Raw genomic sequence first — 25670 nt, 5'->3', positions numbered from 1 at the left:
TGAGGTCATTGCTGGCCCATGTGCTTTAAAAAGGGGCTGGGGTCCTTCTCAAATGAGAAGTCTGGCTCTCAGGGCTACCACCTGGACAGCAAGCCTGCCTTAGTCTCCGTAGCCCTCTTCCCTAGGCAGGCCTAAGTCACTTGCCCCATCTCATCAGTGTTAGGACTGAGCCAGAGGGGACCGGGTTGCTTGGGCAGTTGCAGGGGATGTGGGCACTCATCCACAAGGATGGGGAAGAGCCAGGAGAGCTGTGGGGCTTGCTGGAGGCGGGGCATGCAGAGCAAAGGAAGAAATGTCTCAGAACCAGACAACAGTCAATTGGGAGACCCTCGGAGGTCTTTTGCTCTAGTTCCTCAATTCTGGCTGCATATTAGAATCATTCAGAGAGTCTTTTTTTTTTTCCCCAGGTATCCTGCTATTTTTTTTTAACTAGTTTTTTAACATCTTTATTGAAGTATAATTGCTTTACAATGGTGTGTTAGTTTCTGCTTTATAACAAAGTGAATCAGTTATACATATACATATGTTCCCATATCTCTTCCCTCTTTTTTTATTTCTTATTTTTGTTTACATCTTTATTGGAGTATAATTGCTTTACAATGGTGTGTTAGTTTCTGCTTTATAACAAAGCGAATCAGTTATACATATACATATGTTCCCATATCTCTGCCCTCTTGCATCTCCCTCCCTCCCACCCTCCCTATCCCACCCCTCTAGGTGGTCACAAAGCACCGAGTTGATCTCCCTGTGCTATGCGGCTGCTTCCCACTAGCTATCTATTTTACATTTGGTAGTGCATATATGTCCATGCCACTCTCTCAGTTCATCCCAGCTTACCCTTCCCCCTCCCCATATCCTCAAGTCCATTCTCTAGTAGGTCTGTGTCTTTATTCCTGTCTTACCCTTAGGTTCTTCATGACATTTTTTTCTTAAATTCCATATATATGTTAGCATACGGTATTTATTTTTCTCTTTCTGACTTACTTCACTCTGTATGACAGACTCTAGGTCCATCCACCTCACTACAAATAGCTCAATTTCGTTTCTTTTTATGGCTGAGTAATATTCCATTGTATATATGTGCCACATCTTCTTTATCCATTCATCCGATGATGGACACTTAGGTTGCTTCCATATCCTGGCTATTGTAAATAGAGCTGCAATGAACATTGTGGTCCATGACTCTTTTTGAATTATGGTTTTCAGAGAGTCTTTTAAAAATGCTTCTGCTTGGCCCACATTGCACTCCAGATCAAGTCAGTCAGAATCCTTGTGGGTGGGGCCCACACATCTAGAGTTTTTCAAAACACCTCAGTTAATTTTAATATGCAGAGAACTTAGCCCTGCTTCATTTTATAGCTGAGGAAACTGAGGCCCAGAAAAGGTGGGGGGGAAGGACTCTTCTACAGTCACATAAAGTAGTGGCAGAGGGAGGAACTTGAAACCCAGTTTCTCGACTCTAACTCCAGGGTTCTTCCTACTGGACCATCCTACCAGTGACTGCATTCCAAACTCAGGGGGCAGGACACATTAGCGTGGGGAGGGGAGGAGAGCTGAGGAGAACCAGGCCTGCTCTTGGCTTTCAGGCTCTTCAAACTCCAGCCCTGGCAGGAAAGCCTTCTTCATCATGCCCTGTCCTCTGAGCTTAACCATCCTGGACCCTCAAGGTAGCAGCAGATGATGGGTGGGGTGAAAAGCCTTGACCTGACAGTGCCCTGCTTTCCCTACAGAATCCCCTTCCCCACCTCCAGCAGGCCATCGCTGGGCTCAATCAAGTTCTGGCTGCTACAGCCAAGTTGCTATGGGAACTGGGAGGGGAAGGAAGCAGGGAGTAACTAGAGGGAACACCAATTAACCCAAAAAGGAAGCTGAGAAGGCTATCCCACCCCTCCTCCCGGCTGGGCTGTTAAACCACTCTTTTTTTTGTTTTTGTATAATGTCTTTTTTTAAAAAAATATTTACTGGGGCTTCCCTGGTGGCACAGTGGTTGAGAGTCCGCCTGCCGATGCAGGGGACACGGGTTCATGCCCCGGTCCGGAAAGATCACACATGCCGCGGAGCGGCTGGGCCCGTGAGCCATGGCTGCTGAGCTTGCGCGTCCGGAGCCTGTGCTCCGCAACGGGAGAGGCCACAGCAGTGAGAGGCCCGCGTACCGCAAAAAAAAAAAAAAAAAAAAAAAAAATTACTGATTGATTTTGCCTGCATCAGGTCTTAGTTACGGCACGCGGGATCTTTAGTTGCAGTATGTGGGCTTCTTAGTTGCAGCATGCCTGCGGGATCTAGTTCCCCGACCAGGGATCGAACCCGGGCCTCCTGCACTGGGAGCAGGGAGTCTTACCCACTGGACCACTAGGGAAGTCCCTTAAACCACTCTTGAAATGGGAGCAGGTAAGACGAGGGGGATCCCCACCCATCCTGGGCTCTGCAGCTGCTAGTTTAGGGAGGAGTGGGAGGACCTGGAGAGCCTTACCTTCCTGCTCCCTGACTTGCAGCCCTGGCGGGCATTCTCATCCCTATGCTCCTCTGGGAAGAAGCATGTGACTTCTCCTGGCCCCCAGGGTGCTACGGGAATGCATACAAGTGTGTACCTACAAACACAGCCCACAGCCAAGACTCAGGGCCAGAGGGTTTAGGAAGAGGAGGCCATCCTGGGCTCCTCGGTTAGGGGGCGGGAAAACCCTCCAGAGAGGAGAGCTTCAGTTCCTGCCAACCAGGAAGTCGGCAGTTTCCTTCTTGGATTCCAGCTTGCTTCCCTCCCTAGGGCCTATTTCCCCATCCAAATCCTCCCTACAGACCTCTTCATGGCTCTTTGCTTTCCTAATGCACTCCTGGGACACTTGGCCAGGAGCTGCAGCTGCAGAGACCGTGGAGGCAGAGTGGCAATCTGGGCTGGGCTTGGGAATGAAACCCACTGTCCACAGCACATACATAACCACCCTGCCCCTGGAATTCACCTAGGTGGAAACTGAGGCTCAGAAAAGGGATTTGGTTCAGCCAAGTCAGAAACATGCGAGAAATCAACTATAAAGCCAGGATTAGAAGGGAGGTACTCTGGTGACTAATCCCATGTCTCTTTGTGCTGCATCCATCAATACACAAAGCATTGTGTGAAGGACCTCCTTGGGCAGGTCTGAAAAGAGCCGCACGCTCCTATTCCTGATTCTGGGCTTTCAGAAGGTTGGGTCAGAACAGGGTAAGGTCAAGGTCAATCTCTCCAACCCAGGGGAGGGAGATCTTGGACATATCTCTGGGAGTAGTTCCTTGGGATTGGCAGAGTCAGACTGAGATGAGAGGCATTACAGGGCAAATGCAGGTGGATGACATGGCTTTACTTTAAGTGGCTGTAAAAATAAGCAACAGCTTTCCTGCTGCTGAGAATGAGCAGTCATGAGTCAGAGTGGCCTGGCCTGGCCTGGCCTGGAGGAAAGGCGGGGGAGATGGCTTGAGAGGTGGATAAGAACCCAGAGCTACTGCAGTTCCAGAGGGTCCAGTCACCTCCAAGCCTCTTAGGCCACCTGCTCCAAGGCCAGGGGCAGCCTGGTTAGTGGAGAAGTGGTGTCCCTAGTGCAGGAGCAGTTCTCTGAAGGAGCCTAGATGACCCATATCAATCAGGTGAGCAGAGGAGGCAGGTTCATGACCACTCGAGAATAGGAAGGACTGTGAGAATCACAACTCCACCTCCCTATCTGCTGTTGGAATTTCCACTCCAACGTCACTGCCACAAGCTATCCAGCTACTGACTGCACACCTCTTGTCACAGGGCGCACGCTCTCTCCTAGGGCAGCCCATATCTTCAGACAAGTCTCACAGTTAAAGAAGTTCTTTCTCCTTCTGAGCTGAGATAATGCCTCTCTGTGGCATTGCTCGTGGCTCCTCCTAGCTCTCCTGGGACCATAAACTTCCTGTCCCCATGCCAGCCCTGCAGTAGGTATTTGTAAACTTCCCTGAATCAGGTCAGGTCTTCCCATTCATTTTTTCCTGCAATGATCAATTTCTGAACATGTTCAAGTGCCTGGCACTGTGCTGGGGAACTACATATGACAGAGATAGGGAAGACAAGATTGCTATCTTTAAGGAGCAGGAGAGACAACCTTGTGCATCAATCATTAGAAGTCACTGTGATAAACAGTATGTACTTGGTGCAATGATAGCACAAAGGGAGGAAGGATCAATGGTGTTTTGAGGGCTGAAGCACAGGAAAATACCTCCATGTGGGAGAGGCTAGAGTTGGGGCTTGGAAAAAATGGGTAGAAGTTCACTGGGTGGAATAGGGCAGGAATAAGTGCACTTAAAGCAAAGGAATAAGTAGGTATAAAGGCCTGGAGGTGTGAAACAGTGCCGGCTTCAGGCACTGTCGGTAGTTTAGCATAGTTAGAGGGTACAAAGGGGGCCATGATGGGAGATGAGGCTACGGAGGAAGGCCATGCCCATATTATGATATGTTCTGCATGCTGAGGAGGAGCCAGGCTTCATCCTATAGGCAATGGACAGCCTTTAGTGGATTTTAAATAACTGCTTTTTAAAAGATTGCTTATCACTTTTAAGTCAGTGATAAGTTAGTCTTATCACTGACTAACTTTTCAGATTTATGTTCTGAAAGTGTGGATGATGGAGCACAGGCATCAAGGCTGGAGGTAGGGAGGCCAGTTAGGAGCCTATTGCAACAATCTGAATGAGAGGTGATGGGGATACCAGGTTTCTGGCTTGGGTGGCAGGATGAATAGTAGTTTCATTCATTAAAGAAGGGAAACCAGGAGGAGGAGTAGATTTGGGGGTGAAGAAGATGAATTCAGTTTTTGGTCATGCTGACTTTGAAATATAGGTCAGTATATACTAGGCTAGGTAGAAATGTCAAGGAGGCAGCTGGACACAATGGTCTGAGCTCAGAAGGAGGGTCTGGGCTAGAAATAAAGGTTTGGGAGTCATCAAGGATTAAGGAGTTAATCATCAGGAACATAGTAGGACTATACTTTCCCACACCCTTTGACATTAGGTATGGCCATAAGACTTACTTTGGCCAATGAAATGTGAGTTGAAGTGACATGGATCCCTTCTGGGGAGAAGCTTTAAGAGCTGGAGTACGATTTGCCTCCGCTGCTGACTGTGGAAGTGGTGTTGAAATGGACGTTTTGCTAGCCTGGGTCTCTTGGTGACTATCATGAACAGATGCTCCCTGCTGACCTATTTTGGACATGTATTATGAGCAAGAAATAACTGTTTGTCGTGTTAAGCCTCTGATATTTGGGAATTGTTTGCTACTACAGCGTAACCTGGCTCACTCTGACTGATAAAGTAATAGTGGAAGCCAAGGATATTGCCTAGGGAAAATTAACGCACAGAGAAAAGGACCAACAATGGATCCCTGGAAAACACTAACATTTAAGGGGCAGGTAGAAGAAGGGAATCTGATGAAGATGGGGGAGTGGTTTAAGAGCTTGGAGAAGAAACAGAAGAGAGTGGCATTCTATAAATTAGGGGAGGAGAGTTTCAAAGAATAAGAGTGGTCAGCAGATGCGGACATGCTGGCAGTCTCATCATGGTGAGATCAGTTTCAGTGGAGCAGTGGGGGCAGAAACCAAATTGAAGCCAATTTAAAAGGGAATGTGAGGGAAGAAAAATTGAGAGAGCTATGTGTAGACTACTCTTCCAGGAAGCCAAACTAGTTTTTCAACTATTTTTTGGGATGTGGTTTCCAGTTCTCTGTTCTACCCTGGTTGTTCCTATTCAGACAAGTTCCTATTTTTCTATGTCCCTTGCAACTGAATGCAATCCCCAGACAGAGTTTATTAACACAGAGTCAAGTAGAAGTATCAGCCCTCCTATCCTAGAAGCTCTGTTTCTGTTACTGCAGCCTAAGACCACATTTGCTCTCTGGGAGACTGTATTGTATTCTTTTGGTAATTCAGTGGAGATGGAGAGGGGAATTTCTGCCTGGAGTGTGGGATCAAAGACACAGCCTAGATCAAAGTCCCTGGAAGGAGCTCAAGCCTTCTGGCAAGACATCTGAATGAATTAAACATCCTTGAGACGGTAGGCTCCCTGAGGACAGGGACTGTGTCTTATCTGTGTATTTCCCTTAGGACTCCACATGGAATTAGGTATACAGAAGAGATGCCTGCTAAGTACTTGAAATCCAAGCACTTGTAAACCAAGCCTCCAGCAACTAGCCCAGACTGGAGTAAGGTGGAGATCTCCAAGAAAAGGGTGAAAGTAATGGCTTATGTAATGTGTTGCATGAATCTTACAGCTTTGATGGAGAAATTGGGGATGCATTAGCAAAAAAACAAAAAAGAAAAAAATCATAGAAAACTAAGCAAATAGAAAAAAGAGAGGCAATTATTAACTCCAGGAAAACAAGTTGGCCAAGGAAGAAAATGTAATCACAGTATTCTACATGACTCAGCTGTGAACAATATTTATAATCCTTATAATGTAAATATGGAATACTGTTAACACCAGAAATTGTGATATGACAATATTGGATATATGAGGGGAGTGCACATACGGTGCTGCTGGTAGTAAGAGAGCTAAATTCCACTCTAAAAAAATAAAAAGGCAGTACATATTTAAATCAGAAAAAAAAATAAAGAAATGACAGTATTGGTATATCATTTAGGGATGTGGAGGTAAATATTAGAAGAAACAGCTAAGAGGTTTAGAAGTATTTGACTATGAAGAGTGAAGCTTAGGGTTGGAGCAGAGGGCTTCTGTTTTAATTATAAGCAATGAGCTCTATATTTATCATTTAAAAGATATTACATTACATATCATTTAAAAGACAGATGCTACAAGAATATATATCTATATATGGAATAGATATTCATATGTGTATACATGTATATATATGTATATGTGTGTATCTTTGTGTGCACAAAGATATTTCAAACAGAAAAGTCAAGAAATAGCAGTCTTGGCACACCATTAAAAATGTGACAATAAATATCAGAAGAAAAAGCTAACAGAGCTTCAAGTGTTTAACTCTGAAGGGTGACTATATATATGTAGCTTATATGTCTTTTAAAATTATGAACATACATTACTTTGATAAAATGAAAATAAAATAAATATATAAACTGATATGCAGCCATGAACCTCAAAAACAACAAAACAAAATCCCTAAGACTTGACCTGACCAAGCTTGCCAGACTCAGCCAAAAAACCCCAGGCCCTATTGCCCAGTCATGGATCGTCTACTTCATCACCACTGTCTGGGGCATGGGCTTAGGTCAGGTCAGCTTAACAGGCCAGCGGAATTAATGAGTGGCCCCATAGCCAAAGAGAACTCATATGAGAGGAGGGGAACTTTGAGGGCCTCTGTGCCCAACAGCTGTGCAGGCCACCCACCATAGAAATGGTGCCAGTGTGACATGACAACCATGGCTTCATTTGAGTTGCACACAAATGTGTTTGGCATAAAATCCCGCTGCCCCCTCCCAGGGGGCACACACTGTTAGTCTGGGCCCAGGCCCAGGTAGAAATCTCCAGCTCCCTGCAGGGATCATTGTGAAACCAGCTCCTTGCCCCTACCTTACTTCTGTCCCCAAACACAGTACCTTGCTAAACAGATGAGAGGCTGGGGAGAGACCTAATAAAAGGACCTGTTAGTTGTGCTTGGTCTCTGGGGGTGAGGTAAATCAAGGCTTTGGAGTCCTTCCATCTCTGGCTCTTCCCTCCCCTACCTGAGCATATCTCTGTGCCCTCATTCACTAGAATCTCTCCAGTTGCCTTCTGGCTCCTAACCTTCCACCTCCACACTAGACACTTCACCTGCTGCTCCCAAATTACCTTTCCCTTCTCCTAAGGGAAAGTGTTGTCAATCTCAATTGAGTATTAAGCAGTCATTTAGATTAAACACATCTAATTAAGGTGACAATAATTATAGCTACCATTTTTTAGGTGCTTAACATACGCCAGGCTCTGTTCTAAGCAGCTGACCTTTATTAACTCATTGAATCCTCACAACCACCCCCTGAGATGGAGAAACATTTACAGGTGAGGACAGGAAGGACCAGAGTTAAAATAGCTTGTCCAGGACTTTCCTGGTGGCACAGTGGTTAAGAATTCGTCTGCCAATGCAGGGGACATGGGTTCGAGCCCTGGTCCGGGAAGATCCCACATGCCGTGTAGCAACTAAGTCCGTGCGCCACAACTACTGAGCCTGTGCGCTACAACTACTGAGCCCACGCACCACAACAACTGAAGCCTGTGCACTTTAGGGCAGGCATGCTGCAACTACTGAGGCTGCATGCTGCAACTACTGAAACCCATGTGCCTAGAGCCTGTGCTCCGCAACAAGAGAAGCCCCTGCAATGAGAAGCCCGTGCACCGCAACAAAGAGTAGCCCCCACTCGCCACAACTGGAGAAAGCCCACGTGCAGCAACGAAAACCCAATGCAGCCAAAAATAAATTTAATTAAAAAAAAAAGCTCGTCCAAGGCCACACAGCCAATAATAATATATGGTGGCTACCATTTCCCGAGCACTTTCCATCTCACAGGCACTGTGCTCTTAAGAGATTAGCATGTTATATGTCATTGAAGCCTAATAATGACCCTATTTCTTAGTTTTGAATTCAAAGAAAATGAGGTTCCAAGAGAGATGAAAGGTCTCAACAACTGTTTTATGGAGAAGACAGATTTCAAGCTGGAATGTGAAGTCAAGTTTACCTGGGCTTCAGTTCCCAAGCTTATACACCATATTGCCCCTAGGATGGTCCCTCCATTTCACTATCACCATTGAAGTAATTAGCTTGTTACTTAAGCGAATCTTTTTGATGGAATTTCAAGTCAAGTTGGGGAGAGATTTCTAGGACTGGATGGGAGAGTGATTTTCTAAAATCAGTGTATTCAGCTCACTCCCAATATGAGTAAAGTTTTCTTTGTAAGGGAGTGTCAGGGGAAGAATACTTGGGTACTAGGGGCTACAAATGACCACTTCCATTCCCCCATCAAAGCACTCCCTTTCCTCTTTCCTCTAAATGCATGCATGTGTGCATGCATGGGAGCACAAACACACACACACCCTGGGAGTGTTGAAAAGAGGCAACTGTTCCTGCTCTGATCTTTGGCAACCTGTGATGGGAAGGCAGCTCTCTCCTTGTACAAAGGTCTTCTTGCCTTTGGACATGAGTTCTCCTGTTCTAGGTCTTGTCACGTAGGGGCTCCTGGAACTGCCTTGCCCTGGAAGACTCCAATACTAGAGTCCATTCCTTCAGAAAGGTTTCAGGGCAGCCACAACACTCTACCTAATTGCTCCTTCTCCCCAGCTTGCTCCATAAATGTTCTTCATCAAAAAGCCTTTGCTCCAGTCAGGTGGAGAGTTAGCCAGAGCTGGGTTCAGATTCTGGCTCTGCCACTAACTGGCTGTATGAACTTGGACAAGTCATCTGTAAGGAGGTAGGGACTCAGTCACTAATTTGCTATGTGACTGTAAGCAAAGTACTCTCCCTCTCTGAGTCTCAATTTGGATCCAAGAAGATGGTCCCTAGGGAGGCAGCATGCATGGGGAGAAGACAGGCTCAAACATCTTTAACCTCAAACATTCCTGTGGTCAAATCCCAGGTTTGCTGTCACCAGTTATGAAAACTCAAACAAGTTACTAAATTCCCTGATCTATACTTTCCTTATCTGCAAAATGGAGATAATAAAAGCACATATCCATAACCTTTCTGTAAATGATGTCTGTAAAGCAACTAGCACAAAGCTTTACCTATAGTAAAATTACACTGGTACAGATTGGGTACCCTGGATTTGACCTGGATTCAAATCCTAGCTCCAACTCTTATTAGCTGGATGACCTTGAGCCAGTTACTTAACCTCTCTGAGCCTGTTTTCTCCTAAGTAAAATGGGGATAAATATACATACACTTCACAGGACAGATGTAAGAATTAAGTGAGATAAAGTATATAAAAAGTGCCTGGGATAATTCCTTTCCTTCCCATGCCCTCCTTTCAAGCTGTAAGATGCAAATAATAAATGGAAAAAAACACAACTGCCACAAATGTAATCAGAAAAAATCATTAATACATACAAATCAATAATAAAAACACAAGACATGGACAGACAATTCATAAAACAGGCAATAACAAATGACCCATAAACAAGAAAAGCAAAATCTGACCTAAGGAATGCAAATTACAAGCCAATGCTATAACACTTTTCAGCTACAAATTAGTAAAGTTTAAAAAATATGATAATCAATATTAGACAAGGGTGGTAAATTAGTCTCACATTTTTGGTGAGGGTATAAACTAGAAGCAGCCTTCTGGAAAGAAATTTGGTAAGAAAGAAATTTGTATGTCAAAAGCCTTAGAAAGGTTAATACTCTTTGATTCTGTAAGACTAGTTCCAAATGTTCGTCCTGAAGAGTTAATGTATATGCTTCCATTTGTATGCAAAACAAGGGAAAGAAAAAGTCATTTTGTGTGCAAATGTTGATGTAAGCTCAGAGAGGGATGGAAGGATACACACCAAATCGTTAACATCAGTGACCTCAGGGCAGTGGGACTGTGGGGGGAGGGAACATGAAGATTACTAAGTGGAATACAGAGGTTTCTTTATAAACCTCTGTATTGTTAGATTTGGTACAATGAAGGTGCATTATTTTGTGATTTAAGAAACTAGCAAAGCAGAGAAATAAGAAAAAAATGATTGAGATACTATTTATTAAAAAAAAGGAATCACAGATCTGACAAAGATTTATGGACAAAGATATCCATCACAGCTTTATTTACAATAGTAAAAGTTTAAAGTAAATATCCAACAATAGGGTACTAGGTAACTAAATTGCACTAAATTCATGGGATGGGATATTGCATGCTCATCAGGAATGATGTTTGTGGGAATTCCCTGGCGGTCCAGTGGCTAGAACTCCATGCTTTCACTACCAAGGGCCCAGGTTCAATCCCTGCTAGGGGAACTAATTCTGCAAGCCATGCGGCACAGCCAAATAAAAGAGGTTTGTGAATATCTAATTACATGGAAAGATATTCAGTATAACTTTAGCAATAAGTTAAAAAGAGCAGGGTAAAAAACCTGGATGATTTCAACTATGTAAAAATATATAGTCACATCTATTAGGGCGGCTATTATCAAAAAAAAAAAGGAAAAGTATAAATGTTGATGAGAATGTGGAGAAATTGGAACCCTGTGCATTCATTGCTCATAAGAATATAAAATGGTGCAGCGCTGTAGAGAACACTATGGAGGTTCCTCAGAAAGTTAAATATAGAATTACCACGTGATCCAGCAAGTCCATATCCGGGTCTCTAACCAAAAGAATTGAAAGCAGGGATTCAAACAGATACTTGTATACCAATGTTCATAACAACATTATTCACAATGGCCAAAATGTGGAAGGAAATGAAAATATAGGTCCACACAAAAACCTGTCTATGAACGTTCATAGCAGCTTTATTCATAATTGTTCAAAGGTGGAACCAACCCAAGTGTCCATAGAGATGAATGACTTTAAAAAATGTGGTACATCCAGACAGTGGAATATTATTCAACCATAAAAAAGAATGAAGTACTGATACATGCCACAACATGGATGAACCTTGAAAACATTATGTTTAATGAAATAAGCCAGACATGAAAGGACAAAAAGTGTATGATTCCACTTATATGAATTACTCAGAATAGTCAAATTCATAGAGATGGGAAATAGAATAGAGGTTACCAGGGGCTGGGGGGAGGGAGGAATGGAGAGTTATTGTTTAATGGGTAAAGAGTTTCTGTTTAGGAGAATAAAAACATTTTAGGGATGAATAGTGGAGATGGTTGTACAACATTGCAAATATACTTAATGCCACTGAATTGTACACCTAAAAATGGTTAGAACGGTAAATTTGATGTTATGTATATTTTACCACAATAAAAAACTATGCTACAAAAAGACATATTAGGAGGAAATACACTATAACATTAAGAGTATCTCTGGGACCTTTTTCCTGTTATATTTCTATTTTCCAAAATTTCTCAGAGACCACCTTTTTGGCAATTGGAAAAAAAGGTATTTTTAAAAGATTCTGAGTCTCTAATAGCTCTGAAAGATTAACCTGGTTGGAAGTTTTAGTTGAGTTCGACACTGAGCAGATATGCTCACCTTTCACACATCAGCCAGGTAGCCATGCTATCTGCTGAAAACCAAATACAAAGACAGGAAACAATGGTAACACTCACCACCACCACTCGTCCTTCTCCAGGCAGAGCTTGGTGAGTTGGCACTTCCTTCTACCTCCAAGAGAAGCCTCGCCATCCCAGGCCAGGGCTCACCAAAAGCCTGGCATGGGAACTGGGTGTCCAAAGGCCAAGCCAGGCCTTCACAGGCTCTGGGGTGATAAGGTCTGATGGTTTCCCCTCCCAGCTCTCCCAGCAGCTGCTGGGCAGGGCTCAGGCCTGCACTAGGTCTGTCTAGGAGACCTACTCCTCTCCTGCCCCGGTTGATCCTTCCGGCAGATTGGGGCTGAGAATCTAACAGATACCCTCCTTCCAGGCAAGAGGAGCCCAGCTCCTCCCATCTCCGTGGTAGAGCCTGTAGAAAAAGGAGGGAGCAAACACCTCCTTTCCTCACGCCCATCCTCTGTCACAATCTCAAGAGGATACTGGTGATTATCATTGGGGCTCAAGGACAAGAGACTGGGGTATTGAACAAGGAGGATGTTGGTGGGTCCCCACTTTGGATCTGAGCTACTCCAGGGGGTCCCTACAAGTTGCCAGTAGGTGCTGCTGGATTTCCCTTGCAGTTCATCAGCTTCTCACTCCAGCCTCTCAAGAGCCAGCTGGGCATTGCCTCTGACAGCTGGGGGAGTTTATTAAGATTTTCTTCATACATGTGTGCACTGGGGAAAGAACAGACAGACCTGGGTTTGTGTGGCAGTCCTCCCACCTTTTAGCTATGTGTCCTGGATGGGTCGGCCACATTCCTTCACTGAACCTCAGTTGTCACATTTGTAAAAAGGGAATAATGAGAGTACCTGCCTGCTAGGATGACTATCAGGATTAAATGAGTTCATGGACACACATAAAGCCCCTGGCATCTCCCAGGCACTTGGAGGCTGGCAGTTTTCTTTTCCCCTTTCCCTTTGTTCTTTGGCACCAGCCTGCCTTCACCTTCTGGCCCAGAGACTTGTGGCTCAGGTTCCAGCTCCTTTTTCCAGAATCCATTCAAACAGGAGCTTTGGTCCTGGCAGCTCCTGTCACTCCATGGTAACCCCTTCCTTCACCAGGACCAGCTGCAACTCACCTGGTGCCCTTGCTCTCCTCTCTAAGCATGGCTGCCTGGCTCGAGGTATCAAAAATTCAGGCTTTTCTGAACACCCTCATACACCCAGGGAGAAAAGTCTGGTCCAGCATCCCTGCACACACCCTGGTCTGTGCGCCTGTAACCACAGGAACACAACATACCTATTCCCCAGAGGCCTCCCGGCTCAGCATTGGAGAATGGTGCTCCTGGAGGCCCACGTTTGTCTAAACCCCCCTCAGAAGCTGCCCCTGGTTTTCCAGCAAACACCTGCAGCTGGAATCCACATGTGGCTGAGACGTGAGCTGGGGATGGGGGAGTAGGGGTGGGGGCAGGTCTGATGCCCAGTCTGCAAGGGCACAGGGCAGATAAACAGCCTCACAGGGTGGGAACATAAAAGAATTGCCCATAAAAGAACTGCCCCGAGGGAGAAGTTTTTCTAGGGCAAACTCCCACCCTCGAGCCTAAGGTATCGTCCTACATATGCACCCACACACCGAAGAGTGGGTGTGCCCTTTCCCTGAGACACCGATGCCTGGGGAGGAGACCAACATGCACCCACATGGCTTAGAGGCACCCTCTCATGCTTGTAATGTGTTCGGAGATCCCTGACTCTCCTTTAACCTCAGCCGCACCCACTGTCTTCCCTTTCCTCACCCTTACCTCCACTGTGTTCAGCAGACTCTTCCAGTCAGACCATGAGAGTGGGTGGAAGGCTGCTGGGCTCCCTTCCTCCACTTAACTCCCCTCCGCCCCCACCTTCAGGAGATACCAGTTTATCTTTCATGGAGGTTCCCGTTGCTATGGTGACTATAGTAGTCAGGCACCAGCCTGTGGGAAGGATGGGAAGTAGCCATGAAGAAGATTGTGCCTTGTGTGTGTGTCTATGTGTCTAAGCATGTGTGCATTCACACACACACACACGTCCACACTGAGTGGGGAGGACAGAAGGCAGGAAGGAGAAAAAGAGCAGAGAGGGATAAAGGGGACAGGAGAAGAGGGGACCAGAAGATGAAAGGGGGGCAGGAGGAGGGATGGGGATCAGAGAGGCGAAGTGTGAGAGGGGTGCGAGGGATGCGAGGGGTGAGGGGGCATGCAGGAGACAAGGGCAAGAGGTGCAGTGCCGGGACGGGGGTTAGGGATGAGGCCAGAAGATGGTCAGGACGCGGGGTAAAGGTTGGTGGAGTATGAGGTAGAGGTGAGAGATGAGGGGAGTGGAGCTGGATGGGAGATGGGAGAGGGCTGGCAGTTAGAAGGGAGCAGGGAGGGGCGTGGGGGGAAGGGGAGGGGTGGGAGCAGGTGGGGGTAACTGTGGGGAGAAGTGGGCGTTGGAGGAGTGAGGTGTGGGTGCGGTTTGGTAAGGGTCTAGCAGAAGGTTGGGAAGGTTGTGGGGTCATTGGTATGTGGGGGTGTTGGCTGTGGGCCAAAATTGGGAGGAATATGGGGATTGGTAGTGGGGTGGGTCAGGGTAGGGGTAAGGGGATCCGGAGAGCTGTGGGCAGCATGGGGCCACTTTCCCACTCTCACGTTTAAGCCCCTATACCCTGTCTGAGCTACAAACATTGCCTTTTCCGTCCCCGGCCCTTCCCAGAAGCCCGGTGCTCACGTTCATGGCCAGTGAGCTTCGGTGGATCTGGACGCCCCTCCTCAGGGGAGCCTTTGCCATGGTCCTGGGAGGCTGCTTCTTGACTGCCTCCCCCTTCCTCCACCCCCAAATGGGGACAAGGGTACTCTCTCTGCCCTCACGAACCCTGGGTCAGGGAGGCTGACTGTGGGGCACTGCTCCGTGCCTGAAAGCTTGGGTGACAACAGGGACCACTTGCCAACTTGGGGCTCCTGCCCTTTGCCCAGTGCCCCGAGCTTCCTGCTCTCAGCACCAGCGTTAGCCTGGGAATCCTGCTTGGCAGGAAAACTGTGGCAGGTGGGAGGAGAGAGGAAGGCAGTGAGGCAGAAACAGCTGCCAGCCGGAGTGGAGGAAGAGGTCCCCAACGGGTAAGGGCAGAAGGCGAGGTGCTGGCTCTGGCAGCCCCCTCCCCTGGGTGTGGGTGTTAGGCCTCCTTCCCTGGCCTTGCCTATCCAATGCTGCTGTTGAGGCGGCAGGCTCTGCTCACTGGCCTGAACTCTGAGCTGACACCGACCTCAGAGGTCAGCTGATCCAACCCGCTCTAGACTCCGGAGCCAGAGTCATCTCCACAGCATTTCCCCCAGGGCTCTGTCTGAATCAGGCTAGACCTTTCCCCTGGGAGCAGGAACTCACCTCCTCTCAAGGCACTCTGTTCCCTCTTTGGAAGGAAAAAACTGTTAACTGAACAACTCTGATATGCCAGGCCTAGGTACTGTGCAGACTTCTCATTAATAATGAGCTCATAGGGCTGTTCTGATGAATTACCTCCATTTTACAGATGAGAAAAGTGAGGCTGAGAGAGCTGAAGTCCCTAGCTCAAGGTCACACAGGTAATACATAAAAAAGCTGGGCTTGAACCCAGGACTTTCTAACCATGAAGTCCCTCTGGGGTTAAGCAGGACATGCCTCTTGTTTTGCATCCTGACAACTCTTCTGAGGTCTGAAGTTGGAGACCACACCTTCCTGAGTCTCCTCTTCTTCAGGTGAAACAGCTCCTTCAACTCTGTCCAGGAGAACTTGAGTTTTAGCCTCCTCCTAAACTGCTCAGTGTGAGACCCAGAACCAAACACACAGTATACCAGGTGGGTGTGGGCCAGTCCCGAAGATAACAGAACTATCGCATCCTTCCTTGGCACTAACCTTTATGGTTGTGGCCCTATGGCTAGTGAGAACTGAGAACTGGCCTTCTATCCCTTCTTGGATCAGAGCTATGAGAGAAGAGGCCAGGGTTTTGTTCCCATCTCCACCACTGCCCCCCCCACACCCCATCAGACTATCCTCAATTTAGAGTAGGGAAGGGGCAGAGGTGGAGGAAGAGGCAATCAGAACCAGGTGGGGTGTGGCAGGGCTGGGAGATGGAGAGGGCTGGGGGAGTGAGGGGGTGGTCCAGTAACCACAGGCAGGGCCAGAAGGGCTAAGCAGAGCAGGAGGCAAGGGCTGAGGGGATGCGTGCACAGGGAGGTAAGGGAGGGGTGGAGCGGGGCCCCAGGGGTTGGGAGAGGCCAGCGTGGGAACGGGCACTGGCCTCCCTAAGTTATCATCGCCCTGCTGTGTGAGAGGAAGTCAGTCACACATTAAGGAAATGTCACAGCTGGTACTAAATTGGGAGGTGTCACAGGCAGCATTGAGGACAGGTATGATGTGTGGGGCCCTGTGTGGCCCGAAACAGGGGCAGATGTTGCAAAGGGAGAGAACAGGGTTTCTGGGGCTGCCCGGGAAAGATCTAACTGAAATACTGGGGACAGGCCCCCGGGGATCGGGGTCACCTGGCCTTGGAGCAAAGGCTCCAGGTTTGGTTTCCAGCAGCAGAGGAAGCCACCTCACCCTAGCCTGGGGCGGTGTGCTCTCCACCCTGGAGAAGCTTGGAGGATGTGGCATTATCTCCAAGGGATCCCATTTTGGGGAGGGGCTGGACAGCAGGGCTTGAAACTGGGGGGCAGGCTTGGGGATCTGCAAAAAAGGCCTGGGATAGAGGTGGGGCACTGGGGTGAAGACAGAGGGGCTGCAGGAAGGAGGAGAGCAGGGCTGTCTTTTCCTGTAGGGCCTATAATACAGCTGGAATCCAGAGGCCTGTGGGTATAGGCCTCAGTGAAGGGAGAGCATGTTGGAGAGGGTGGGAAAGACAGGAAGAAAGCTGTGGAGCTGACACTGCCCTTCTCCCAGCACAGCAGGCAGCAAGAGAGCAGGTGGAGTTCACTTGAGAGGGAGAGAGAGAGTGAGAGTGTGAAAGCGGCAAGGAGACAAAGGAGGGCAGGGAGGGCCCTGGCCATTGCAAACCTGATGAGAGGCCATGGCCAAAGCGTGAGCTTAGCATCGACGCCATGTGGGTTGGAGTCCTGGCACTTCTGCTCCTTAGCCGACTGGCCTTCGGGCAAACTGCTTGAGCCCCCTGCACCTCAGTTTCCCCATCTGTAAAATGGGGCCCATGATGCTGGTATTACCAGCCTCCCCAGGCAGTTGTGATCTCATAATACACGTGAAAGAGGCTACAAACCCTAAGCAGGACATCACTGCCAGGTGTTCTGTTATTCTTACAAAATACTATCAGCTACCTTTTCCCACTTCAATCTCACAAAAGACTCAGGATGTGGGCAGAGCCAGGATTATTATCCTTGTTTTACGAATGAGGAAACAAAAGCTTAGAGAAGTGAAGTGATGTGCCCAAGGTCACACTACGAACAAGTGGTAGAGATGATCAGGCCTCCTGAATCCAAGATATCAGTCGTCTTTCTCCTCCAACAAACTGCTTGGTAAAAATAATCAACATGAGGGATTATCATTCAGTGCCGGATCAGACAGAGCCTGAAGCCAACTATGACCTGGAGAAAACCCCACGGGAAAGTTGTAGCATGGTCTCTTTTTCATCCTGGAGATTGTGGGAAAGAAAAAGTCGGGGCCACGGGGTTGGAGGGAAGGCCACAAAAGGCAGACATCCTTTATTCCGTCTGCTAGTGGCCCGTGTCCCTCTGCTCGCACTGACATCAAGGGTGTGTGTCTCTATCTCTATATGACAAAATGTGTCCTTTTTCATGTGACAGTACTGCCTGTGTGTCTCTGACATCCTGGGGAGATGTGCATATGTATGACACCTTGTCTGCTTCTGTGGCACCGTTTGTGGGTGTTGACGACCTCTCTCTACCTCTGTGTGACTTTGCCCGGGGTGGTGGTGGTGCTGTTTGGCAGTGTGTGTATGTCTATCTGTCTGTACACCTTTAAGAAGTGGAATATCTCATTTGGTAGTGTGAGTGAGGCAGTGAGTCAGCTGAGGCTGAGGGAGGCGGGAGGGAGACTGCTAGGTTACGAGAACAGGAAAAAGGAGAACGAGAAAGTGAAGTCAGGAGCAAGGAGCTACCCGTTTCCTCCCCAACCCCCTGCCCAAATCCCTAAGGAGCCCACCAAGAGCGTGGAACTGAGCAGAAGTCCGCAGGGGTCACGTCAGATGGAAAGGGGCACTTTCTGTCCCTCCCCAAAGCCTCGGAGGGAGACAAGCTAGGCTATGAGACAACTGTCTCCCTCTCCAGCTCTCAGCCCCCAGCTTGAGGATGGGTGAGACCAGCACCCCACCTGGTCTCCTCTTCACTTGACCCTTTGACCTTGCTGTTCTCTTTCCTCTCAGAGGCAGGCCACCTGGCCAGGCTGCACAAACAGAGCAGTAGCACCACGTCCCAAATGTTTACAGCCCCCATACACCCACTGTCCAGAACGACCCTGCTCAGGGTCAAGAAGTTTCTCAACACTCAGCTCTGCCCTAGGCAGGCCCATTCTGCAGGGGCCCCGCCTCTCCTCTGGATGCCCGTCCCCAACAGCCAGTAAGCCAGCTTTCCCTCCACTGCCACCCCAGGGCACTGGGAAAGCACTGGAACTTCTGTAGTGCACCAGCCTCCAGTAGTCCTCCCACAAGCTGCTGTGCCCTGCTCCCAGCTCCTTCTCTTGTCAGGGGAGAGGAGCTGGCAGGTACCCTCCTTGGGAGAAAACAGGCACCCTGGGGCTCCACCTGCTTAGACTCTGACTAGCCACCTCAGGTCATATAAGGTCAACAGTGTGCTGTGCCCCATAACCAGGTGCCCCTCCTCTCACCCACTGGCAGGGGCCAAAGGGTCAGGGTTAGGTTGCCAAATAGTCTTCCCCCACCTCTGGCCTTCCCCCTGCACCAGCCAGTCCCAGGACTTTCCATTCCAGCCAAAGAAAGGAAAGGGGCACCGCTAGGTGAGGACGGGGGCTGGGGGAGCCAGAGCTCTCTTTCCATCCCTTTGCCAACCGGGGGAGCCCCCGGACCCCTCCCTCCTCATGCGGGGGGCGGGGCGCGAGAAAGCCCCAGTCAGATGGTGCCCAAAGCCAGAATCAATAGAAGTTGGCCAGGTGGTTACCTGACTTGAATCCCTGAGGCCCTGCTTCCCGGGAGGGTCCCAAGGTAGCACTACCCGTGCCCCACTGAGAACGGTGGGGGTGATGGGGGGAGGTGAGGTGGGTAGAGGGGGAAACCTCCTTTTTTCTCCCGGTCCCACGGCCACGGCTCCCGCCGCCGAAGCGGCAGCCGTTGTGGCCGCGGACGCCAGTCCCTACCTTACAGCCTTTCGTGCAGGACCGGATTGAGTACTCTTCTGCCTGTAAGTATTTATGCAGCACGAGGTCGAACTCGTCATATTTTTCCTGAGCATGTCGGTCGAGCCGCTGGTACGCCTCGATACAGTTGCTACACACCTCCCAGGCCCCGGAGCCCGGGCTAGCCACCAGGGCCAGCAGGTCCCCCAGCAGGGTGTCCAGGCTGCAGTCCAGGCTGTCGGGGCGGTCCATGCCCAGCAGCAAGTCCCAGACCGTGTAGGTGTCGCAAAAGGAAAGAGTGAAGTTCCGAAAGTGGCCTTTGAGCAAGTTTTTTTTGGCGGTGGGGAACTCGGCCGGGGCACGGGAAGGGGAGTCGGGGGGCCGTAGAGGGGGCGCTGGGGTGGTCGGTTCGAAAAGTCTCTGCAAAGATTGCAATTTGGTGCAAGCTGCGTCCAGCCCCGTGGGTTCTGGGACGCCGCCGCAGTCCGGCCCGGGACCGGCGGCGGGGGCGGCTTTGGTCAGGTTGCTGTATCGCGGGCCGCAGGTGCCTGGGGGCGCGCTGGGCTGGTCGGGCGGCTGCGGCGGCGGCGGCAGCACCGCGCGAGGAGGCACCGGCTGCAGCTCCCGGCCGGCCCCCCAGGGCGGCCGCATGGCGCTGCTCAGCTCCCTGGCCCGGGGCCGGGCCCCCGCGCACAGCCACAGATGGTCAGCGAGCAGCACGGTGAAGAAGAGCAGGGACGCCAGGGACAGTCGCCATCGCTGCGCCCGCTCGGAGTCGGCGCAAGGTTTGTCGCTCGGCCTGGGAGCCCAGCAGCAGCAGCAGCAGATAGTCAGCGCGGCGGCGTCTTTCCCGGGCCACATCCAAGCGCCCCTGAACATATTTCAGGGGGGTCCGGGCTGGAGGGAAAAGGCGGGCGCGAGGCCGGACGGCCGTCTCGGGCTGGCGGGCGGGCAAGCCGGCTGCGCGCCGCTCCGCGCTCCTCGGCGCCGTCCAGGCTCTACCTCGGGGGCTGCATGGCGAGGCAGGCCGGCCGGCCCGGGGCCCCGCTCAGGCCGGAGTGGCGGGGCGCTCTCGCGCCGTCCCCGCGCCCCTCCCGCGCTCCCTCGCTCGCCGCCCGGGCGCGGCCGCCCGGCCCGCTAGGCGCTGCCCGGCGTCCCGGCGGGGGGCGGTGCGGGGCACTGGGGCGGTGGCGGCTGCGGCGGCGGCGCCGCACTCCTCATAGTGTCGGGCCGCTCAGCTGCCCCGGGCTCAGCGCCACTTCACTCCGCGCCGGCTGCCGCCCGGCTAGCACTCCGCTCCGGCCGTCTCGGCTCGGCGCAGCTCTGCGCCCCTCAGCGCCGCCGTGCGGGCCCGGCCGCCGCGCTCCGCTCCGCTCCGCTCGCCCCGCGCCGCGCTGCTCAGCTCCCGCCCGCCCGTCCGCCCGCCCGCCGACCGCCCGCTCTGCGCCGCTCCCAGCCTCGCTCGCGCCCTCCTAGGCCCGCCAGCCGGCCCTCTGTTCGGCCCTTCGGGCTTCGCTCGCGCCCTGGCCGTTGGCCGGGGCCGGTCCCGGGCCAGCTCCGCTCCGGCTCCGCGCCCGCCGCTCCCGGAGTTCCGGCTCGGGCGGGCCACCTGGCTCCCGGCGGCGCCACAGGCGCCGGACGCCGACGCGGGGCTTTACTTAGTGCGCCTCTCGCTTCCGCCTCGCGTTCGCACCGCTGTGGCGGCCGCCGAGCGGCACGGCCCCTTGGCTCCCGCTGGCCATGCCCCCTCAGTCTGTCGCCATCTTCCGCTGTGCAGAGAACACCTTGAGAGCCCGTGTGCGAGTGTGTTTGGGGGGGACTGGGGGCGGAGAAAGAGCCACGAAGAGGAGGAGGGAGCGGGACTGGGGCCCCGACTGCGCCTGCGCCTCAGGACTCCCCCCCCCACCCCCCCCCAGCCGGCCGCAGCCTGTGCTGTTTGGGGATGTTTCCAGTCCACCCCCAACTCCATTCACTTCAGCGCCTCCGTTCATCCGCCCGCTCCCCGCGTGTACTGGCCGCACGCTGAGTCCCAGGCCCGGCGCTCCCCCTCCCCTGGTGACCCGGGAGCCCGCCTCCCTCCCCGAAGCAGCCGGTCGCTCCCCCTGAGGACTAGGGGACTTCTGAGGGTGATTGTTAGAGGCAGAAGGAGGCACCTCCGTAGCGTCTCGCTGCCACCCTGGGTCGCCGCCCCCGTCCCCGTGACTAGGCGACGCTGGAGCCGGCTGCGGATCGGACCAGTCCAGTGTCCCTAACTCCGCTGTCGCCCTCACTGTCCTGCCCCAGGCCAAGGCGGCCCCTGGTGCTGAAGGACAGCTCCCGGCTTAGCTGCTGCAGAGGACAGAGCTTAGAGAGAGTCCTGGAGGGGGCAAGACAGTGGGCTAAGATGGGTAGTAGCGATGGGGTGTCGTTTCTGCCCTTACTAAGATTTCCACCAGCCTCTCCCCCGTCCTAGCTTCCTGGCTCCCCCTACAGGCTGCTGAGAATAGCTGAGCGAGAGTTAGGGAAGCTGCGCCGCCAGGATGGAACCATGTGCTTGGGGCCCTCACAGAGTCACATGGCACTAGGAACTCAGACGTACAAACGTCCTGCTGCACCACTAACCTTGTTTGGATTCCACCAAATCTCAGACTGATCCGATCGCTTGTTTCCTTTTCTTGTTCCCTCCCACCCCAGTAACTCCCACCTCTAATTTTTGTTAATATTAAGAATACCAACAATAAAGTAGCCTTTGTTGAGCACTTACTAGGTGCTAGATACTGCTCTAGGCACTTTACATTCATTATTTCATTTAATCTTCACAACAGTCTAATTACGTAGGCACTGCTGTTATCTTCATTTACATATGAGGAAGCTGAGGTTTAGGGTGGTTAGGTTGCCTAAAGTCACACAGCTAGTAACCAATGAGGCCAAGAGAGAAACGCAGGTAGTCTGGCTCTAGAGCTTCCCACACTCCAGTCAAGCCCTGGGAAGATGAATGGGTGGAAGATAGTCCTGCCTTCTAGGAAATTGTAGTCTTTATGAGGAATATACAGATGAGGCACATATGTTGGCTACTGGGAGAACTCGTGGACTGGAGACTTGGGTTCAGGTAATAGTTCTACCACTGCACATCCTTTGTGCCCTTGAGAGAGTCCTTTCTCTCTCTGAGTCTCGGTTTTCCCCCGAGTAACACGAGGGGATGCCCAGGGCTGTATGAGATGGGTGGGCATTGTTAGCATTACTCAGAGGTGGGCTGGGGTGGATGCACGAAAGCTGTCTGGAAGAAGGAGAATTTGAGCTGGTTCCTAAAGAAGTAGCAGAATTTGAGTGGGTGGGTGGGTGGGAAGGGCATTTCAGGTAATAGGAATGCAGGTGAAAAGTTTCAGGGATGAGGAGGAGCTTTGTATGGTTGCAAAGTCACGAGTGTGACAGTTTGGCTGTATTGGTGGTGAGAATTTGTGGGGAAGAGTAGAGGGATTTGAGACAAGGGACAAAACTGTCAGGCATTTGGGAGGCTTATTCATTATATTCCAAGCACTACGCTGGGGACTAGGTAGGAGCCTGAGGTGGATCAGACATGGCGCTGCCCTTCAGATGCTCACAATTGAATTAGGGAGGCAGATATTTTAGAGAAGGAATTGTAACCCAGTATAGTAAGGATGATATGCAAGGGAGGAGAGGTCTCCCTCCATAGAGAGAGGGACTGATCAACTCTGCCAGCGTCCCTCAGAGATGATTTTGCACATAGCCAACTGAGTTGGGGGCATTCATTCATTCATTTATTTAGCAAACATCTACTGAGGACCTGTTATGTTCCAGACACTGTACTAGGCATCAGAGATATAGACATGAGTGAAATACATATCTTGGGCTGCGGGAGTTTAGTCGAAATCTTAAGGAATGAGTAAGAATTGGTTAGACAGATGGGAGAGAAGGTGGTGTGTGAAGGATGTCCCAGGCAGAGGGAATGTCATGTGTAAAGTCCCAGGAGCAAAGCCAAGAATGGCATGCTCAGAAACCTGCGAAGTAGTTCATTGTGACTACGTGTGAAATGGGAGCACTGCCAAAAATGAGGCTGACGATTTGGCAGGAGCCAAGTCATGAAGGGCCCCGGGTGCCATGCTAAGTAGTTTGGACTTTATCCCAAGGGTACTAAGAGCCATGGGAGAGGTTGAAAGGTTTTCAGCAGGAGGTGACACAATCAGATTTGTATTTTTAGAAGATTGATTTGGCTTCAGGGATAGAGATTGTGTTGGGTGGGGCAGGGGGTGGGTCCGGGGGACTCCAGGCAGGGAAACGGGTTAGGAGACTGGTTAGTAGTCCAGGTAAGAGTTGTTGAGGGCTGAACAAGGCCAGCAGCAGCAGGGGAGGAGAGAAGAAATGCACATGGGAGGGAAATAACAGGGGTAGAACTGAAAGAACCTAGGACGGGCCTAGATGTAAGGAATCAAGTAGAGACAGGGCCTGAAGAAGGAGGATGAAACTAAAGGGTTCAAATTAGTGACATGGGCACGACTGCCCCTGTGCACCTAGGAACCGTCTTTCCAGAGCCATTCTTTGTTTAGTCCTTGGAGGGTTCAGTGTTCTGTTTAACAAAGAATGCTAATCACCTACAGATACCTAGTTCACAGCTGATTGGCAGGACCACAATGATTGACACCCTTGAGTGCCAATGAAAGAGCAGCCTGCCAGGCCTAGGCTATCAGCTCTGAGCACCTCTGGAGCTTTCTGTGAGAAGTCACTCAGGCAAGACTCCCTCCCTTCTCCCCAGCACAGACAGGGTGAAAAAGTGTCTCACAAAGGTCCATTTATCACAGGAGCACAATATAACAATAACTTACCCACACAGTACCCACTGTGCACAAAGGAGAAGTGGTAGCACACCAGGGGTCAGAGGAAGTTCTCCTTCTCCCGCTCTAGATGACACAAGAAATTGGGATGGGGGAAGGGAAGGCACTGGCCTCTAATTGGGCCCCTGGAACAGAATAGCCAGGTGGGGAGGGGGCTGCTTCTCCCCAGAGCTGGTGGGCCCTGACCAGCCTTCTTCCCAGCCCTTTCTCTCTACCTGCTCCCAGGTCAGCAGGGGCTAAAGCCAGAGGGTAAAGGTGGGTCACTTCTGAGGGGACCCAGACTGCCCAAGAAGAGTGAGAGAATGCTCTCAAACCAGGCAGTGGGGAAGGCAAGTTGGAGTAGAGGGAGGGAAAGGGTTTTTCCACAGTGAAATTCTGACAATTAGGCAGAAGTAAAAGTGGGATCCATTTAAAGAGACCAATGTGGTGACACAGGGAGCCTTCTGTTAAGCTCAGATCTTAAAAGGTCATGGGCAAAAGATGGAAATGAGAGCCCGTAATTAAGGGTGAATTTACATACCCGTAGGAAGAGTGTCAGGACGGCTAAAGCACAGCTTGAGCTGAAGCTTGTCAGGTTTTGCCTGATCCCACCCTCTGTCCCTTTCCTCCCTCCATAGTTGGAGTAATTTTCCTCCCACCTGCAGGCTATACCTGTCCTAAGGCGGGAAGGGTTGAAGTCATCCCACCCTGCACGCTAGAACTCAGGATCAAGTAGTCCCTTTGCCACAGGTCTGAGTCTGATCTCAGGTTTCCACTGAGGCAGTCTCCTTGTTCAGTTCTGATCCCTGGCCTTGTCTCATGTTCTGTGTCTGAGTCCTCCAGTCAGAGACCCGGCCTGACCACCAGTCGCCTGTCAAGGCCTAGGCCCAGTCATGCTCTTTTAGTACACCATCTAGGGAGAGAGTCCTGAGCCCAAGCCCCGACCCAGTGGCTGAGGCCTGATGTCTTACTGATGGACTCCTCTGATCCTGCTGCCCACTTGTATTTATAAATGTTTAGATGCCTCTAGTCATGTTTGTCCTCCATTTGGATCCCCGGTTTTCCTATATTATAACCCTATGTCAGTTAGGTGTGCTTTGGGCTGCAAATAATAGACAACTCTACAACCACAGCTTAAACAGATAGATGTTTCTTTGTCTTATGCAACAAAAGTTCCCTGAGTACGTGGTCCAGGGATGGAAGAGCAGTTCAACAATGCCATCAAGACCCTGGCTTATCATCTCCACCATCCTTAGGCTCAGCTTTCATCTATTTGCTTTTTGCCTCATGTTCACAAGATGGTTGCTGCAGCTCTGGGCCTCCTGTCTGTATTATAGACAGAAAGAAGGGGAAACAGCCACAGGGCAAGATGGCTAAGGACAATGGACCTTCTAGAGAGGCTTTGCTTTTTTAGTCAGAATGGAACACTTTCCCCAGTGATATCTACCTGCAT

General features: G+C 50.6%; 1 protein-coding gene across 1 annotated transcript in view; it reads right to left on the bottom strand.

Moving 5' to 3' along the window:
• Positions 1–21275, bottom strand: part of NALF2 (NALCN channel auxiliary factor 2) — a 29178-nt gene extending 7903 nt beyond the window's left edge. The window contains exon 1 of the mRNA XM_004275788.2: positions 19431–21275. Within this exon, the coding sequence (XP_004275836.1) occupies positions 19431–20288 (858 nt within the window). The 5' untranslated portion in view covers positions 20289–21275. The remainder of the gene's footprint in view (positions 1–19430) is intronic.
• Positions 21276–25670: the final 4395 nt, after the last annotated feature.

This window comes from Orcinus orca, chromosome X (genome assembly GCF_937001465.1).
Source record: "Orcinus orca chromosome X, mOrcOrc1.1, whole genome shotgun sequence".
Lineage (NCBI taxonomy): Eukaryota > Metazoa > Chordata > Mammalia > Artiodactyla > Delphinidae > Orcinus > Orcinus orca.
This window is presented reverse-complemented; position numbering and strand designations above follow the sequence as displayed.